This window comes from Taurulus bubalis, assembly GCF_910589615.1.
Source record: "Taurulus bubalis genome assembly, chromosome: 9".
NCBI classification, from domain to species: Eukaryota; Metazoa; Chordata; class Actinopteri; order Perciformes; family Cottidae; genus Taurulus; species Taurulus bubalis.
This window is the reverse complement of record NC_136597.1, coordinates 9,966,420-9,986,654: the sequence shown is the minus strand read 5'-3', so window position 1 is coordinate 9,986,654 and position 20,235 is coordinate 9,966,420. Positions and strand designations below refer to the sequence as shown.

The window sequence follows — 20,235 nt, the reverse complement described above, 5'->3', positions numbered from 1 at the left end:
ATTGTAACTATGATTAAAATAGGCAGTTTGTGATAATTTAAGGGTATTTATAACAATCACCATCATTGCGCAAATCCACAGAAGTGTATCTTTTAATTCTAGTGGGGATCGCAAAATCTCCAAAGATACCAAATGTGTGTCAAATGAGGCTACATTTTGGAGAAAGGATGAACAAGACATCTCGAATATTTCAATATTGGATGGGCAAATAAATTAGACTCATATAGCTTCATGTAAAACAGGAACATGTTGATACAGAATACATGAAACTGACACTCACAGTGTGACATTAAAAACTCAAAGAGAAAACAAAAGAGAAAAACAGTTTGTTGAAGGTTTAAATGCAGTGACTTATTTACCATTCAGGACACTGAGGTCATGTCCTCAGTATTATGTCATGTACTTGGGGGATTTCAAATGTTATATTCTGATTTCAGTATTTTCAACATATAAGTTCTGCAACCTCTGTCGATAAGAATGTATTTATCATAAACCTACCTAGACTTCCTGGCAGTGAGAAGACCTTTGACACAGCGTGTTGGGATATAAAATACAATGATTCACCGTTCAGACTTTTCCGGTGTCTTGTCAAAAGTAATCATGACCTCAGTATTTGTAAAATCCCATCTCCAAGTGTACCAAACATTTCACCAAGCAATCACCCAGCAGCCGAAGCGAGCAACAGAAAAAACAAAGATATTTACCTCAAAGAATCAAAGCAAAGAGATTTTTTTTTTTTTAGCCAAACGTGAATATTGTCACTGTTCTCCCAGTGCAGATGTTTGTGCTTTTCATTTCTCATGCAGTGTGTCTGCCAACGTGTGTGTGCTACAGTGTATGATGGTTGCCACAGTTACCAAAACGCCAACCTCACTGCGTCATTGCCTCAGACAACCTTCACACACAAAAAAAGAGCTGCTTTTCCTCCCATTCATCCCTCCATCAACTCATCTACTCGTCCACCTATTGTTTGAAAACGGAAGCAAGCTGAACTTTCTCAGCTCCTCTTATACAACACACTCTGTGTGTGTGTGTGTGTGTGTGTGTGTGTGTGTGTGTGTGTGTGTGTGTGTGTGTGTGTGTGTGTGCACTGTGTGTATGCAGGTTGCTATGAATACAGGCAAGGCTAACTGGCGTCATCACTTCAAAACCACCTTCGCAGCAAGCAAAGAAAGATAGAAAAGGACTCAAAGCAGCTCCCCTCTGGTCAACACCTGCACTGTCTCTCTCTAACACACACACACACACACACACACACACACACACACACACACACACACACACTGAGACTTATCTCCTGCTACTGGTGTGGTCTCATATTCCGCTGAGCTCACCTCATTCGTTCAACAGGGTCCAGCGGCACAGAAGGAGAGGAGGGGAGATGAGAGAGAGAGCAGAGGAGGCTTGACTTCATGCATACTGATGCGACTGGAGCAATCTAAATGTATTTCTGAGGGTGTCTGCTTAGTCTGGCTCCAATCATCCCCGCCTCGTAGGGAGAGAGAGAGGCAGAGGAAGAAAGAGAGGGGGAGAAATATTGACAGTTTACTGTGTCACCTTACATCACCATCCTCCGCTCGCGGACCCACAGCTGGGAGCTGACGAGGGTGCTCCTCAGATCCATCTCTTGATGAAACAAGGTTCCCAACCTCCCAAGATGACCAGTTGAGTCACAAGACGTCTCACCCGGATGTGCTCAGATGACCCGTAACACACTTCTCTTTTCTTTATTGTCCAGTTTTGAACACATGAGATGTGTTGTCTTCTGTCCTTCAGATTTGACTCTGCCACACAATGGCTGACAACGGCTGGTTGCCACGGGATACAGGATTTATCTTGATCATGTGATCTGACTCCCACCAGTTCCCTGCCATCTATCATAGGTGAGTCATGTGACATGCTGTTCAGTTTTTTTGATATCCCAGGAAGCCAACTGGAAAGTCATTTTTGTCTGCATTGTTAGTTGTTAGTCATTGATAAAAGAAAAAAAGAAAAAACTTCCAAACTCACTGCTGACAGATTTAGCCATCAGCAACACATTCAGATAAAAGTGATTTGTGCACAAACACCACCACTCTCACAGGCCCCCACATTCACACATCACACACACCACGCGGCAGTAATCAGCCAAATGTACGAAACACCTTCATTAATGGTTAAAGGACAAAAGTGCAGCGCGGAAAAGGTCTTTGAATGCACCGCTGACTGATACAGAGAGGCTGTGTGTGCGTGCGGGCGTGTGTGTGTGTGTGTGTGTGCGTGTGTGTGTGTGTATGTGTGCGTGTAGGTGAGTGTTTGCGTGTGTGCGTGTGTGTTTGTGTGTATGTGTGTGTGTTGTCAGTAGATAATAATGCTCAGGACGAATGAGAGGGATGAGAGCCACTCTGTTGCCAAGGCAACGGACAGGGCTGTAAACACGCTACCCCTGACTCATCTCTCCACAATAGAGCCTCTCTCTCTCAAACACACACACACACACACACACACACACACACACACACACACACACACACACACACACACTCACCCAATAGAGTCCAATCTGAGGGAGACAAGAGGATCCGGAGATGAGAGCCACTCCAAGCCGCTTAGCTATACATCTGAATAGGCCAGTGGAATAAACGCAACTCTCTCTGTCACACACACGCTCATTTAAAAACACAACCTGACAAACACAGGCAACATTTAGTTGAACTGGAAATCCACTCGTAGTTTGGTTGAATTGTTTTATATTAGCAAAGCAACTGAGACAAACAAGTATTAACGTGTGATTGTTTATGAAAGACCATTGAAAGTGAGATACAGAGAAAAGTAGACTGGACTTTTTGTGTTTATAAGGGGTTAAAGGTGCTCGTTTAAAAATTCAGAGCAGATCGATGATTGATGGATTGCCCCTACACAGCTCTCAACATGGCCACGCTGCCGGCTAGCGGTGCCAACAAAGGCAACGGCGCAGACAGAGCTCATAATGTTTACCTGGAAGGGAACCGAAGGGCTGAAGCTACTCCACAACAACTGAATATTGAATTTAGCATCTTTAAACTAATAACTAAAGCGATGTATTAATTATTTTTTTTACTATCTTGGAGATCTCACATTCTTGATCTTGCAGTATTTTATTTAAAACATTTTGATGATGTATGCGGCAGCGCATTATAAAATAATGCAACATAGAAATATATCTTCATTTAATTAACAGGGGTATCATGACCCGCCGGCTGAGCAGCTCCACCCGTTCCCACACTGAGGACTCCATTTTCCTGAGACCCGACGAGGACCCCGTCTGGCTAGATGAGCCCACAAAGACTGATAAAATAGGCGACAGAGCCTCTAAAAAAGACAGGCTCCCAAAGTGCAAAGATGGACCTGCAGGGGTCCAAAGCCCGCAGGGAGAGGAAGTGTTTATGCACAAGGTGTATGCGCTGGTGATTCAGATCCACTGCTGGGCTGCACTGTTTGCCGTCTCCCAAGTCACGGTACGTTAATGGGCGTCAGTTGAATTCAGAAAAATGTATTAAAAGTAATTTACTTAAAGCTGGTATTTACTTGTTTGATTGCTACTCAAATGTCTGCTTTAAATTAGATTAAGTTGACCTTCCAGCTCAGAATAGACCAGTAAAATCCACAGTAGTTTAATTGCAATATTAGCAATGCAAATGGTTGAGCACAAGGTGTTCTCTCTTGACCCTTATTATTTTTGCACAGATGTTCTTATCATAGCCCAAACTAAAATGTTTGGGCTGGAATTGTACACTCTATTACCATATGTAAAAAATAAATGAATAAATAAGGCCTTTGTAAACTCGGCCATGATTATGACACTAGTTATGCATGTGGTCTATTTTACATATTCTTTATGCATCTTCTTTTCTTCTGGGTTCCTTTTCACCTGAGAGAAGCCACAGCGCTGCCTGATTACCAGTGCATGGATGACAGGTGAGTTCACAGTGACAGTCTGCCTTCCCTCTCTCCTCCCAGGGGTACTGGGTGTTTTTTGTGGTGGAAGGAAATGGACCTCTCTCTTCCATCTACAAAGCCATGCAGGTCATTGACTTCTACCTGGGCTTCATCTTACCCTGCCACCCGATATTTGGAATGGACGTAAGTGTCCGTCTTGGAACTCACCAATAGAGCCGTTTGTTGTGGATGGAGAGTGCAAAATAGAAGATATGCTGACTCCCCCTGTCTTTTTCTCTCTCCACTGCTCAGTCTATGCTGTTGATGAGGGAAGTTGTGAACACCAAAGAGCACAACTGGATTGTCCATGGAACTGCAGGCATTGGTGTGGCCATCTGTGTCATCATGGTAAAACCATTCAATTCCTGCCCAGTTATTTCTGCGTGAATGTGAGAAATATAGTGGATGTTGAATTATTTGAATTCACCATAAAGAAGCATGACACTTTTGGAGGAAATTAGATTGACTGGATTATTCAGATTGGCCAGTTTCTTGCTTGCTTGATGTGTTTATTGGCTGATAAATGGATACACTTAGGTTAGGGCTTTCTTCCTTTAACCTGTGTCCAGGTTATCCACATGGCGTGTAAGTGGCGTTACGGCTCGTGGTCGTCAGGAACTGTGTCGCGGGACATTGGTGATCGCCGCCAGTCGGTGAGCCGCCAGCCCTCCTTTACCCTGTCAGAGTGGACAGACGCTCAGGAGGATCTGATGGACATGGACCTGATGCCCCAGACGCCGGTCTTTGACATAGGCATCGACGGCAGGACGGATGGAGACGCCGCCACCCTCACCGTCACATCAGTGGGGCTTCAGGAGAGGTCAGGGTGGGCGGCAGAGGCCCGGGAGTATTTTTGGATATAAGACAGACAGAAAAGTCTTATTTCTTTGCCATATACGTGGATTTTAAATCCATATTGCACATAACAGATGGGTAAACTTGTGTTGCACTGATAAATGCATTTGTATGATTCAATATGTATCACACAGGAGGGGCTCCAACGTTTCCCTGACCCTGGACATGTGCACACCGGGCTGCACTGAGCCCTACGGCTACGGAGGGCAGCTCTCCCCCAGAGACCAGTCGGCAAAGGAGTACCTCCGACAGGGAGCCAACAGCCTGACCCCTGCCATGCTACACACACGGGCCATAGATGACCAAAGCCTGCAGGCTGAGTTTTATGTGAGCGCAGAAACAGCAGCTCACCCACCTACACACTTTAGATTAACAGGGATGAACATAGACTCACCGGAAAAGACGTACGCTGACACACACACATATACACAGCAACTAATGCGCGCGCACACACACACACACCCGTAAGCTTTTCCACTGTGTGTTAGTGGGCGAAGGAAGGATAGATACAGGCATATTTGCATACGAAAACCCACAGAGGATCCGAGTGTCTCCTAGGCAGGAAGATGCACGTTCAAGACCACACACAAGTAGTTTGTAAAATCACATCACACACAATTAGACAGCAGCAGTTTAGTCTGAAGGGGAGTGGAGGACTTGTTGGATATAATTGTCCTGCAGTAGAAGGCATGGGCTTCCCCTCCATTTCTGCAAGGACTGACTGTTATTGCACCCATTGTTCTGTGTCCATCGGCAGGAAACTCCCATGAACTTTGTGGACCCTAAGGAGTACAACTATCCAGGGCTGGTGAGAAAGAACCGCTACAAAACCATCTTACCCAGTGAGTACAGCTGCAACACGAGTCGGAACAGTCACTAAAAGAGATCATGCGGTTGTAAATATTGTGAAAACTGCTTTTTTTGTGCTGCTTCCCTTGAATAATTTCACATGCTCATCAACTATTTAGCTCAGATGCTTTTGTAAAAGGTCTGTCTCTGTGCAGCAGAATATTGATATTCACACTGAGACACAGCACCACTGCATCTTCTTCTGCTGTCATCTTTTTGAATTACAACCCATCTGTCTCTATCTCTTCATGGTAACCTTACACTGTCATCCTCCAGACACACACAGCAGAGTGATCCTGAAGTCACAGGATGAGGACGATTTCCTCACTACTTACATCAATGCTAATTATCTCAAAGTAAGTGAAAAGATTTGTGATGTTGCCACTTTATTCATGCTCCATGGATAAAACCTTGTATTGTGTGTGTGTGTGTGTGTGTGTGTGTGTGTGTGTGTGTGTGTGTGTGTGTGTGTGTGTGTGTGTGTGCTCTGCAGGGTTATGGGGATGAGGAGTGTGCCTACATTGCCACCCAGGGTCCCACCGTGAACACAGTGGGGGACTTCTGGAGGATGGTGTGGCAGGAGAGAAGCCCAATCATAGTGATGATCACCAACCTGGAGGAGAAAAACGAGGTCGGGCAGAGCGATGATGATGATGGATGCATTAATTGATAAATGGACAGATAAATTGATAATTGGATGGGTAAAAATATCCACTTGAGTGTCCATTGTGTCTTGCAGAAATGTGCAGAGTACTGGCCTGAGGACACTGTGACCCATGAGGGCATCGAGATTACGGTCGTGACAGTGACACAGGAGGATGACTACAGTCTGAGGGTGTTTACTTTAAAGGTAACACACAGACAGACTGTTGAAAATAAATCACATAAAGAACAAATACAGTGCACAACATTGCTGAAAACAAGTTGAGGGGCAAGTTCCAACCAATTGCAAAAATACTATCTTGGCATCATGCTGTATTGAGGAAGACTTTAAACTATAGAACGAGACCATAATGTCATGTTTACAATGTTTAGTGGGGTAATAAATCAAGTGAGAAGTAAGATCTTTTTTACATTGAGCAGTCGACACCTGAAGTCAATTATAAAGCATGCAAGACACGTTTGCATTGGCTTTACTTTTCAGACCCGGAGGTTGTCACCTGGTAAACCATCTTTTGGACAAATTAAAGTTTTGGCCAGATGACAGTACCAATGAAAAAGTTCAGGGATTCATCCTGAGGGGAACATGAATGTGTGTATACGCATCATGGCAATCCATCCAAAAAAGCTCTAAACATTTCACTTAAAACTACAATTTAAACCTGGTGACAGTAGCAGAACTTCGGTCAGAGAATAACCAAAGTCCTTCCATCGACCATGAATGTCGACCAAATTCCATGGCAATTCATCAAATAATTAGACAGAGAGAGATTTCAGTGCGGACCGAAGTGGTGGATCTACAGGCCAACATTGCCATTCCTAGAGCCACACTACCAATGTGACTAAAAATGCAACAGCAATTTATATTGAATTTGGGGTCATATTGGCATTGGCATCAAGCCAAACATGACAATTCAGTAAATGCAGCCTGCATGTGATCACTACACACCAAGGGATTATTATATAACTGTGCTAAATTAAAAGATTGTTGTTTATGTTGTTTGTTTGGATTAATGATTATTGTCAGACACTCTGGGAATGGAGGCAGTTGATGGATTTGATTATGTTACGGGAAATGGAGGAATAGACTATGAAACCTCTTTTTCAAAAACCCTTACTCTCTTTTGTCTTGCCGTCTTGCTCTGCGTTCATTGTTGTCGTAGCAACTAACACCAAGGTAACAATTTGGGTATGCATGCAGAGCAACAGGCATTCTCAGTGTGTCTGTCTCATGTGTATGATTACATCAGCACTTTATGCCTGTGTGTGTGTGTGTGTGTGTGTGTGTGTGTGTGTGTGTGTGTGTGTGTGTGTGTGTGTGTGTGTGTGTGTGTGTGTGTGTGTGTGTGTGTGCGCACGCCAGTGTGAGGGAGAGGAGCGCAGTCTGCAGCAGTACTGGTACACCTCGTGGCCTGATCAGAAGACTCCAGACAAGGCTCCGCCTCTTCTGGAACTGGTGCAGGAAGTGGAAAGGGCCCGAGAGGAAGCCCCGCCATCCAGTGGCCCTATAATTGTCCACTGCAGGTACAATAGTAGCTTGTTGGATATATAGAGAAAGAAATAGTTAAAATGTGTTCACATGACTGCGTCAAAAGGCCTATACTTAAAAAATAATAATACATGCACAGGAAAAATTTCCCAGCTTAATATTAGAGGAACACTTTTTAGTGCTGTTTTTTTTACAATAGAAACCACTTGGCAGAGCCGACCATTTGCCTCCTTCCATTTCTCGGCTGTCTGATTCCCCCTGGGAGGATTTGACAATAATCAAATTAATGGTGTGCTAATCAATACACAGATCGATCCATTTTCCCCTGCGTCCCTTTACCCCTGTAACGTTTTGTCCGCAGTGCTGGAATTGGTCGAACTGGCTGCTTCATCGCCACCTCCATCCTGTGCAAGCAGCTGAGGACTGAGGGTGTGGTTGACATCCTGAGAACCACCTGCCAGCTCCGTCTGGACAGGTGGGATATTCTTAGCGCATGTCTTTATTTAATTATTGGCATTAAATCTATGTTTGTTGTGGAAAAAGAGCATATAGTCAACGTAGTTTTAGTTGATCTGGTTTCAACAGTAAGTTGTTGTGGGCTAAATTTTCAAGAGGACAACCACGATAATTTAAAGTTTTCACAGTTGGATTATTAACCAGTGTATTCACAGCTTTCTTGCGATATGCAACGTATTTATATAGAATTAAAACCGTATTAACCCCAAGTGGCCCCAAAATAATATAATTCAACCATAAATATTTAAATAAACCATAAATATGACTCAAAGTGACTTGAGAGAGCTCCCCAAGTTATGAAAATATAAATTTTGATATCCCTAGTTTGATGCCACACATGATTGGCACACCTTTCTGGAAGGCTGATGACCTATGGAATCCGCCAATTGTGCCCAAGCCACTGTCAGACAAAGCCTCAGCAAGATATCAACCACATTGCATTTTTTTCCAGCCAAAAAAATATTGGCTTTGCTCAAAACCACAAATGTCAACCTTATGGTGATGAAGAGGGAAAGTCAGAGTCATTACAGTCATGAGGTCGCACTCTGTCTTGTTGATGATGAGATATTTCACTGGTTAAGTGAAAACGTTGACCTTGAACGGACCATGAATTTCTGTGCAGGATCTCACGACAATCCATCTCATCGTGACATCTCAGTCTGGACCAATATGGTGGACCAACCACTCTGTGTGTGTCTTTCTGTGTATGTTTCTCAGGGGTGGGATGATCCAGACGGGCGAGCAGTACCAGTTTGTGCATCACGTCCTCAGCCTGTATGAGAAGCAGCTGCCTCACGCTGCTGAGGAGTAGAGTGAGCGCTCCAGCCACACCCAGACCGAGACACACCACTGTACACTGTACCGCCTCTGGTGGTATGCGCCACTGTACCTAGCATCATCCCAATCTCACCCTTTAACAAGTTCAAACCATGTAGATCTCTTCACCCAAGGCAGGCTCATTCAGACAGGACTGAATGGTTGACACGAAATATGTGCATACTGTGCATCCATGAGCAGAGTAACTGGGAGGTGGGATTGAAGATAGCCCCCAAAATTCCTAATCAGACACTTACGTGATCCACACAGTCCTGGAGAGTTGTAACAGCTAAGGCCCAAAATAATCCAAGCCCGCACTCCTGACATCATTTCATTTGCACTTAACAAATAATAATAAATCCCATTACTGTTAATGAGTCTCAATCATCAAGGTCTCATTTTGTACTCAGCCCCCTCACACACTGTATGTACAGTTATCAAAAGGTTAAACTGGAGCTGAAGTATAATCAGTGTCAGTTTGCGGTCAGGAAATTCAAGTTCCGTCTCCCAAAGTTAGTGTCAATGATAAGGGCCCATGCAGTATAAGTGCCAGCATAATTCAAATCTATTGAGAAATGATCAAATGCCAGTCTATTATTAAACACCATATATATATATATATATATATATATATATATATATATATATATATATATATATATATATAGATAAAGAAGTTCACATGAAATTTAAGTTATCATTTTATTCTTTTCTCATTCACTCTCATTGACTCTCACTTTTACTGTAAAAAGAAAAAACATAATAGAAGGCCTGTTTCAACTTTTGATGCATTCAGGAGCCACCTCATCTTCAGGTTGCATGGTGCTAAGTGTTCATTAAAGGCATGTGCAATGTAATGGAACATAGGAATGTATAACAATTAGGTTATTGATTAAATTATTAGGATTTCTGTGCAATCTACAGTATTAAAGTTGTAACATGCTGCCTGTGCAGTCTTCATGGCCCGTGATGTTTACAGTAAACAACTCCTGCATTAAGGCCACATAGACGTACAGTCAGAGGCGTCACAGAGCCGGCGACACTGAGGGGACAGAGGCCAGAAATAGAATCAGATCGTCATAAAAATCAATGCAAAGCCCAGAAAAAGCTCTGGAGAAACTGGCATATACACACAGGGAAGTGCAATGCACAGGAAAGCATTCATGAAGAAAATGCATCTATTGATGACGTATGGTCACATACAGGTAATCTTCTTGTAAATGTCCCATTCTCATCATTATCGGCTTCAGAGTTACGTGCTCCGTGATGCCTCTGCTTCCAACAGTAGCTTGAACACATCCGTGAAGAAGCCCATGATTGTTGTATAGAAAGGCCAGACCTAATCTGTATGAAGCACAATAGACCAACTGAGGTTGTCTCTGATGTTCAGCTGTAAAAGTTATTTTTTTCCGTATTGTGTTTTGATTGTGTTGAGTTTAATGGATTGCATGTGCCGTATGGGACTCCATAGGTCCACAATCAAAGCGACGTGATTGGTTGTCCTGCTTTTTGTTGTGTAAAAGGGTTTAAGCCTATTATATTGCTTGCTCTCGGCCAATGCTTTTGATACAGTTTGCTTTTGTGACACCAACCAGAGATATTTTTAGAACATTTTGATACAATCCTTTCGAGTAGATGCCTTGTGTATATTTCTGTTTACACCATGATGGAATGTAGCTCATACTGTGGATCAAACCATCGGTTTATATTGCAAGATTTGACAGAACAAAATGTGACAACTACCTAAGTTACCTTATGGTAAAGAAAATAAATAGATTATGTTCAGTCTTCAGTATTATTACTTTATGCCTCTAGGCTTTGCTTTAATATGCTTTGCTTTCTGTGTATTTTTTTATCGTTTTTCTTGGAGAATTTTTACCTCAGACTGAGTTTGTACGCAGTCCCCACTCGATTCCATCTGTGACTCTAGGCCGCTCTCAGTTGACAACACGAGAAATAATTGCTATGTGTAAGGCAGCTAAAACAGTGAAAACTGTTTTTTATGTAACAAAAATCACATTAAAACAACTTCTAACTCGACTCAATGCATCAAATCAACAGTCATGAACACTATCAGAGGACAGATAACTGTGTGGGCTCGGACCAATTACAGACATCAAATAAACGACCAAATTAAACTGCCAAAATTTACTTCTACAGGAACATAGGACTGGGATTGATAAGAAAAGCTACGATCTTTTGTTAGACTTTTGACGTAATCCTCTGATAATGTCCAGTGTACTCGATTGAAAAGCTATTATTTTGAGTGCTTATTTTCTACGCTTACCTGGTCCTCCTCCGGTGATCAAAATAAATGGGGATGACGAAATAGCCAAACAATCTGACATACAACCAACCAGCAATCAGTATTCCTCTTCCCTGCTACAGTATCGCTTTAAATTGTGAGTTTTTGCATCCAAATAAAGGTAGATTTTCATGAATCTGTGTTGCTCTCTCTGTGACTCTCAACCACTCAAATACACACAAAGCTCATTTTAAACCAGAGTGCCAGTGACGCTAATTACTGTGGTAATTAATACAAAGTATGACATTTGTAATTAAAATGTCGTTTCTGACAAAGCTATATTGGCTTTGTGTTGAGCTGGAGACGTGATAGCCAGTACTGCACCTTTACTGTACCTGCACCACAGAGTGCAGTTCAATATGTCTACCACTTGGGGTCAGTATATACAATGTAATAACACTTACTGCCAATAGCTTGTTCATCCTGCATTCATCTGCGAGCTCACTGACACATGTAGTTGGCAGAGCAACAGAACAAAGGGTTTCAATCAAACAAAAGACATTAGGCCTTTTTTCCACGGCAGACATTTTGACATGTCATAGTAGGAAAAGTACAGGTGCATTAAATACTATAATGATAACACGCAACAACTATAACGAGAGCTGCATTCCACTGAGGCGTGTTGGCTCTCTGGAATAACTTAGTCAATGGAACTGACTGAGCTGTCATTAATGTTACAATTATCACCTGTGCCTTCTAAAACCTGTCAAAATGTCTGCATTGAAAAGGTCCATTCATGATACTGAATTCAAACACCCACTTATTTCAACTGTTTTAATAGTGGTTAGTACGAATGTGATACTGCAGATAAGTAAATGTGAATTTATGTTACCATATATAACATTAGAATGTGTTTTTGAAGTATTCTTGATGTCTTTTAAAGTCCCCACATACCAATAACACCCACACACAGGTGTTTTCACTTATGTTCCCTGCTTAGAGCTTTTCTCTGGGCTGTGTGAGCTACAAACTGTGCTCTGTTGGCTCCCCCTCGCTCTCCTGTTAGTTCTGTTGTTAAAAAGTACACCTCTATCCTTCTTTTTAGTACGTGGTGACATAACGTAAATCCCAGCATAGCCTCACCCAATTACCACCTAATTAGAGGTATAATCAGGCAGGGTAATTGAAAACACCTCTGCGGCCTCTAGATCGTTATAAAACATGTTTAAAGTTGCAATATCTGTGAGAAAGCCAGGCTTCATTGTTTCCACATAAAAACACAAATTCAGCCATTATATATTGTTGTAGCAATCTGAGTGAAACAAATAAACAACTCAAAGCAACATTTCTGTTATTGATCATAATGAAAGCATATTATGACGCTGATCTGTTGAAAAAACAATCTTATATATTTCTTAATATATATATGTTATCTAAATGTTTTTTAAAAATCTATTTTGCACTTTATTATTACTATCTGTATTCACTTTATGTTGGACAGGAGAGAAACAGTTTTTCAAATCTTCTGTATGTTTGCACATGTGGAAGAAATTGACAAATAAAGCTGACTTTGACTTTATGTTAGTGATATTTCTTCTGTTTTTTTTCCGTCCCTGGGACTGACCTATTGTATGGCAGCAGTGAATGCACCACACACTGTGGACTGCACGAGTTATGGCGCGTCTCCTTTAAAAAGCCGGACTGTCCCTTTAATCCGCGGATCAAAACGTTGACGTCACCGAGTCCCTGAGCCTTCTCCCCTGAGCCGCCTGCGCTGATTGGTTCGAGGTGACGTCAACCTCACAGCCTTTTTCCTTTTTTTCTCCTCTCCCTACTGAACCATGACCTCATCGCTTTAGTTCAAGAAAGTGCTAAAGTGCACCTTCTATAACTACCCCCCCCCCTCCTCGTTCCCCCCAACACACACACACGTACACACACGCACACGTTTCAGCTAATACTTAGCCTTGCAACGTATCCCTCCACGAGCTGACCACGTCAGTTAACTTCGCTTTCATGTCTCGTTTGTTCCTGGCGGTGTCACCCTCTGTCAGCTGCACGGTGCCCCGCCGCGCAGCCAGGTGAACACCGGCAGCCGCATGAAGACGCCGCGGCTCTCCCCCCCTGACACACGGAGGGAGGCCAGCCGATTGACAGCCAGGAGCCGCGTGGAGCCCGAGGTGAGTGCGCGCGTGCGTGTATTCATTCGTAGGAATGAGGAGTGTTGTTAGTACCGAGCGTGTTGCTGCCCACAGAGCTAGCTCACGTTAGCAGGGGGTTGCTCGCTATCTGCGCTCGTGCCCCCGGCTGCTGCTGCGGCGGCGAGCCTGTCAGCGTGCACGCCCCCAAACCCCCCCTTTTATGTGCGCTCCCGTGTTATTATGGGAATTAAACCCGTCCAGGCTGAAGTTATCGATTCTTCTTTTTTGACAAGCATCAGGTCAAATACCGTCCGACCATTTCAAGGTAGGTAGAATGCGTGTTTTACATGTTTTCTGTTTGAATTTGAGCGCTGTTGTTCACCGCAGCCTGTCCGATAATTTTTCGCATGCAGACATATCCACGCGTCATAACAACACAGGGCAGGTTTCCCACTCAGACAACGCGCGGTGAACCTGCACATAAACGTGTATTTTAATATTGCTGTGTGATAATCATGCACCGTTTGTAAGCCATCCGCATTGTGTTCTATTCTTATTTCTAATCCAGGCCGGTTTATTATAGCGCGCTATGACCGCTTCCCATCCATCCACTGTTATTAAACGTTATCAAACAGGCCACAATGTGCCATCTATTTCTTTGTGCGCCCCGTTTTCTTTCTTGGTCACAATATCTGAGAATATGCCGTTTTTACAGAGGGGATGTTCCACATTTTTATTTATACGCTATTTATAGGCAGTGTATTTTTGGTATTATTTTCATCGGTATCTATATCGTGATTATTGTTACGTTAGATTCCTATAGTCCCATCTTGCTTGTTATATGATCCTGCAATTTGCAGCAGTTTACTGGGATAGTATTGATTAGAGGGCACCAACAACTGGTTATGTTGTTTACAGTATGATGACGCTTTTGCTCCAACTGGGCTTTGACCAGGAATTGATTTATCCAAATTACATGATCCCTGCAACAGCACTTCTCATGTTGCACTATTTTCTTTTTCCCATGGAGGCCATTTCCGTGTTACCCACTCCAGGCCTGTCACTCTACTAACCCTATTTGTTACCAACACATTTATTATTCACATCCAGCTGCTCGAATACATTGCTTTCAACCACATAGGCATTCATAAATAAGGGTTTGCAGATAACATTCAAGTCGGGTCACTCAAGTAGATATGACAAAATTGTATTGATTATATTAACAAAAAGTGTGTTTAGCAGCAATTTAGATAATTCTTTAATTATGCTTTTCTTTCTAGAAACCACACATTACCTATAGTTCCAGCTTCTTCCTGAGTTTTCTTTCTCTTATGTGATAGTAAACTATAATGTACTTGAGTTTTGGACTGTTATTCAGACAAAATAGGCAACATTAACACAGCAACTCTGATTTTAAGAAAATTTGATTCATCAAGAGATCAGAACAGATTTCATGTCAATTAATTAATTAACCTAATATTTTCTTTCATTTCAAAGACATAACTAATTAGTCTTAGAAATCAGCTATTGTAACAAAAGCTGTCAGGAAATAGGTCGTAAAATACTCTTATCAGCGGTAGCTAGTAAGTAATAACTAATCCAGCAGTGTTTTGAAGGAATATCAGCATACCCAAACATGATCTGTCATTCCTGTTACTAAATTCTCCACTTTAATGTGGTGAACCCTATAATATAATAATATGACGGGTTTGGTTTGAATACCTGCAGAGTCCCTTGTTGTGGTCATATGAAAGAGAAAGTGTGTAAACAGACGCAAGCTTTCATTTCACGAGTGAGCCCGTGTCACAGAGTGAAGGCCGAGGGATGCTCTGATGATGTCATTCTTTGTGGTCCAAACAAACATGTCATGTTTTTCATTGTACAAAACGAAGAGCCAGCTTTATATCCGTCCACTCGAGGCTCTGGCCACAGGTGACGTTATGCAGAGGGAGTTAATGAATAACCTGGATGGTATTACATCAGCGTTGGTCGCCCTCCAGTTGCTCTCTTTGTGTTTGCTTCTCTCACTGATGTCTGATACGGCAATCTATCTACAATATGGCATTATTGAGCCGTCGTCATGCTTCGCTCATTGTTTTGTGTGAAGGGCCTATGAATATGCCCGCGTGTCTCCATTTTATGGAGACAAAGTTACTTCCCCAATTTTGTTTTATTGACCTATTACAAAGAGGCTTTTCTTCATTATCAGTCTTTTGTTATCAGCTGTAAAGAGAGTAACCGTGAAGTCTGTTGCCGTTGATACAAAGTAAATAAAAGTATCACACCTGTTTCGTCCAGCAGGTTAGACGTGAGAATGGCAACGTTAAACTTGCTTCATGCTTTGTTTTGTAGTAAGAGTTAATACATGTGTAAATATAGCTTGACAATCCATGTAGTTGTAGCATTGCCGGTTCCCATGCTTTCAACGATGCACAACTGGAAGTTCCAGTGCTTTTGAGTCAGCGTAGGTACATTTGGGTATTCAAATTCCCCAACAACGTAAAAGCAAGAAATCCTTCAAAATGAACCTGTTGATCCAGTTCTTCAGCCTTCAGCCGAGGTGTAACTGCATCGCGTCATCTTCAAGATGCACACAATCATGTCTGCCGAAGTCTTTGGACTTTGTCCACTTGTTTGCATACTTCATTTTTTCGGGAAAAGCGGTCGGATGGTGTTTTTCGACCAGCTCAGACGGGTGTGACCAAATCAGCAGAGAACAAATCTCTTGATGACTTCAGTGTTGTCACACCGTTCAAGTTGTGAGAACCTATTTACATAAGTGTGTGTAGCATTGTCAGTTTTATCTCTCTCCCCTCCTGTATCCCGATCCAGCATCAGCACCAGTAGCATCCCATCATCATCATCATCATCATCATCATCATCGTCACCCTCCCCGTGCCCCCTGCTCACCGACCGGGCTGTTTCTATGGCAACAACAGAATCTGCTCCGGGCCTGTACACGCCGTCTCTGTCTCTCTGCTTTCTCTCCTCTCTGCTTGTTTTCCTCTGTTCAGCCAGAGCCTCACAGCGAGCTCCTGGCTGCTGCCTATTTTAGTGCGAAGAGCTTGTTTGTTCTTTCTCGCTACCTCCTCTGCTGGTGGGGAAAGAAAGAGGGTTTTGCATAAGGGGTCGGGGTTGTGGTTGTTATGCTGAGTAAGCATACTGAGGTTCGTGCTCCCTCTTTGTAACATATCTATTTCCCTCCCTTTCCATATTCTGATTCATGTCACCGTCTTTCTGTTTCGTTTACTGTCTCCTCTCCTCTCATCCCCACTCTTTATTCCCCGTCTTGTCCACACCAACAGGGTCCACGGAGAGCGTGGTCACCGTAGGATAAGTGTCCAGTGGCGTAGGAGATGCAGCGCACCAGTCTCTCCCTCTCACTACCGCCACACATGTAAACCTGCACACTCCGCCCCTCCCCGTCCCCGTGCACTGCACAAGAGCAAGAAAGAGAGTGATAGAGGAGGAAGGAGGGATTCAGAGAGAAAAAGTGAGGCTGGGCGGGTGGTGGGAGAGCAGTCGCCATTAGACATATGCAGTGTCAGATGTTGTGCTCAGCAGCAGGGAGACGGAAAAGAGGGAGAACGATCCACCCCCCCTGGAAGCTGTGGTGTTAGCCACTCGGCTAAAGGGCTTCGCGCCATAAAAGGTATGATATAACAGGTGATGGGGCAGGTCGTAATGTAGCATGCAGGGGCTGTTCGTAGAGGAGCTGGAAGGCTTAATGTCTCTGCAGAATAGCTGCTGGGACGCACATTGTGGGGAAAGTGAGGGCATGTCAATATGTGCTGTGTCGCTGTATAGGTCAGACAATTGTGCCTTGCTTAAAGTGTTAATGCCGAAATCCACATCCAGCCATCACTAAAACACAGACGGGCAGATCAGATTAACTGGATTAGGTGCGTCTGTGTTGCTTTCTTAAGAGAAGATACACATTACGTCTGTGCGGTCTTCATTGTCCGACTTTACTGTCTTTTCTTATCCAAGATGTGTCTGTTATGCCTTGTTTTTGTCTGCACAGCCATGCCTTTACTGCAGCAGCGTGGCTGTGTTTACAGTGCAGGCAGTTGCTGCTGTCTATCTAGATGTTCTTCCATGTTCCTGTGCTGCTGCTTTTTGCATCAGGCAGGTTGCCAAGCGGTAGCAGCAGCATGTGGACATCTATGTTCAGGCTTGGCCAGCAGCCTATGGGAGATATAGGCCTCGGAAAATGATTATCTCGGGGATCGGTAAAGGAATGATGTCCTTATGCTGGTATGAATGGCACTGCAGTGGGATCTACTCCACATCCACGTCTTTAAGTTTGGTGCAGTCGGCTGAAAGTTAGATTCTGAGTGTTAGCTAATTATCTTTCCCTTCTTATGTCAGCATGTGTCTCCCTCTTTTTAGCAGCATTTTCTTTTCTTCATTTTTTTGCTCAATTGTCCCCTCCCTATCCTTGAGCTGGCTGAGTTGCTAGGCTGGAGAGATCCTCACTGAATAACATCCTTTGCCCCCCCCCCCCCACCCTCCCTCTCTCCGCGGCAGTGGTGTCAGAACAGAGGTGAAAAGTTGCAGAACAGAGCTGCCTGGACGTCTTCCCAAGACACTACCGATCAGAGGACACCGTTTCTCTACATTTCCTCTCTCTCTCTCTCTCTCTCTCTCTCTCTCTCTCTCTCTCTCTCTCTCTCTCTCTCTCTCTCTCTCTCTCTCTCAGTCTCTGTCTCTGTTTTCTCGCCCACCTTCTCACCACTGTTCTGGTCTTGTTCTGCTTCACATAGACAGCTCTCTTCTGTTTCTATTTGCATAACATGACACATTATTTTTTGCTTGCCAAAAACTAATGCCATTTCTCTGCCATCTTTTCCCCTCTTTGATTTATGAAGTGAGCATAAATATTGCTGATATTTTCATTTTAAATCATGCCAATGGCTTTGTCTTTCTACTTTATCTCCCTCCGCTGTCTGTTTCTACTCGTCTGTCGTACTCTCCCTTTTCAACCAAGGTTTAAACCTCTATTTAGACTTGGGGGTAAACGAGAGGAGGCCCATTCATTTTTCATGACACCATGTGCCTCGAGATGAATAAAACAACACGACTGCATTCACATTCTGACCTTCTCACTTGTCGCATGACACCTGGTGAACCAAGGAAATGGTCTTCAATCCACATGGTTTCTGTTTATATGTTCAAACAACAGGCACTTTGGTTTTTGCAATGATCATGTGTAGCCGAGCACACTTCTTTCCAACACACACATGCAGCCAATGCAGCCAATCTTTACCTTGATGAATAATTGTGTGTGTGTGTGTGTGTGTCACATTAAACGTAGGAGCGCTGTGGTGACCGTGAGCGGAGTGATTAGTGATAGACAGGAGGAGGCAGTTCATCAAGTTTATGGACGGCTCTCTGTAACACACACACACACGCATATTCACACGCACGCATACACAGGATGTCACACAGGCCGTTTGCCTGTGTCCAGACCTGCTCTCTGAATTCCCCTAGCTTAATTTATCTCACGCCCTCAGTTTCCTGTTTCATGAGCTACCAAGAGACCCTCGATCAACAACAACCAGCCCTCACACACACTTATGCTGACACGCACACACACGTTTTATTGTTGTAAATGTCTATCTTAAGTCTTTGGCTTTGTGTTTGGATGTGTGATATTCCCACACATCTCAGGACTGATAAATCTCAGGGGATGATCCAGTTGGCTTTGAAGCCTTTAAATAGCTTTTATATTCATGTTTAGCATTGTAGCTATTTTTGGTGCTCAGTCTGTCAGTAAAAGATAATACGACGTATAAAAATACAACGTGCACTTGACTGTGGTTTGGAAATTAATACGCAATAAATTCTGTAGTCGTTGCTTTGTAGCAGTGGGGTTTAAATGATTTTATTCATTGCACTGGTATGAGTGAGCTGAAGCTCTGGACGAGAGGTGGTTCGTGCCCTTGATGTCTGATCATCAGCACCTCAAAACTCCCAGACTTGTCTTCTTATTCCTTTGTTTGTTTCCTCTTTTTCAGGCACCATGGATCTCTCAGCACCTGCTTCGGTGGTAGCCTTCCTCCACTGACCTCACCTCCTCATCCTCCCCATCTCTTCCTCCACCTCTCCTTCTCTCATCTACCTTTCGTCCTCCACGCCCATCCCTGTTTCTGGAAAACCACTCCGCCCCTCCTACATCATGGCAGGCGAGAAAGGGCCGACTAAGCGAAGCGCTATGGACATCAAGCGCCTGGCGAGCCTCATCCAGAGAGGAACGGGCCGTTTGCTGGTGATTGACAGCAGAACATTTTCTGAGTACAATGCGTCGCACGTGCAAGGTGCGGTCAACGTCTGCTGCTCCAAGCTGGTGAAGAGGCGACTGCAGCAGGACAAGGTGTCCGTCACTGAGCTGCTGCAACCCAACGGCAAGGTGAAGGTGAGCAGAGCTGACAGTTGATGCTTTTTGTGTGTTTCCCCATGTTCCCAGCCTTTCTGCGAAGCTAAGCTAACTGGCTGCTGGTTGTAACCGTACTATGACCATTTGGACATGAGAGTACATCAGAGTATCCACATTCTCTTGTAACTCTCAATCCAAATGCAAATATGTGCATTTTTGTTTTGTTCAAGTAAAGATTTAGATATTTGTAATTTTTTTGTATGCAGTGTTTCCACATCTGCAGACAACACAACCTTAATCAACTTTAAAAATGCACATTTACTAGTAG

The 20,235-nt window shown here is 43.5% G+C and overlaps 2 protein-coding genes across 2 annotated transcripts in view; both read left to right on the top strand.

Annotated features, from left to right (window-relative positions):
* Window positions 1-3,206: 3,206 nt before the first annotated feature.
* ptpn5 (protein tyrosine phosphatase non-receptor type 5) lies at window positions 3,207-9,137 on the top strand (the record flags this gene model as incomplete). The annotated part of the gene is made up of 12 exons (XM_079224021.1): window positions 3,207-3,476; window positions 3,979-4,101; window positions 4,210-4,305; window positions 4,527-4,777; window positions 4,947-5,139; window positions 5,570-5,654; window positions 5,938-6,017; window positions 6,155-6,292; window positions 6,401-6,511; window positions 7,685-7,845; window positions 8,172-8,285; window positions 9,044-9,137. 12 exons carry the CDS (start codon window positions 3,207-3,209, stop codon window positions 9,135-9,137), a joined length of 1,716 nt encoding a protein of 571 aa, XP_079080147.1.
* A 10,572-nt stretch (window positions 9,138-19,709) lies between these two features.
* The window catches only part of dusp8a (dual specificity phosphatase 8a), a gene marked incomplete at its 5' end in the record, with an annotated part of 33,390 nt that continues 32,864 nt past the window's right edge, over window positions 19,710-20,235 (top strand). The window contains one exon of the mRNA XM_079224004.1: window positions 19,710-19,946. Coding sequence (XP_079080130.1) covers window positions 19,710-19,946 — 237 coding nt within the window. The remainder of the gene's footprint in view (window positions 19,947-20,235) is intronic.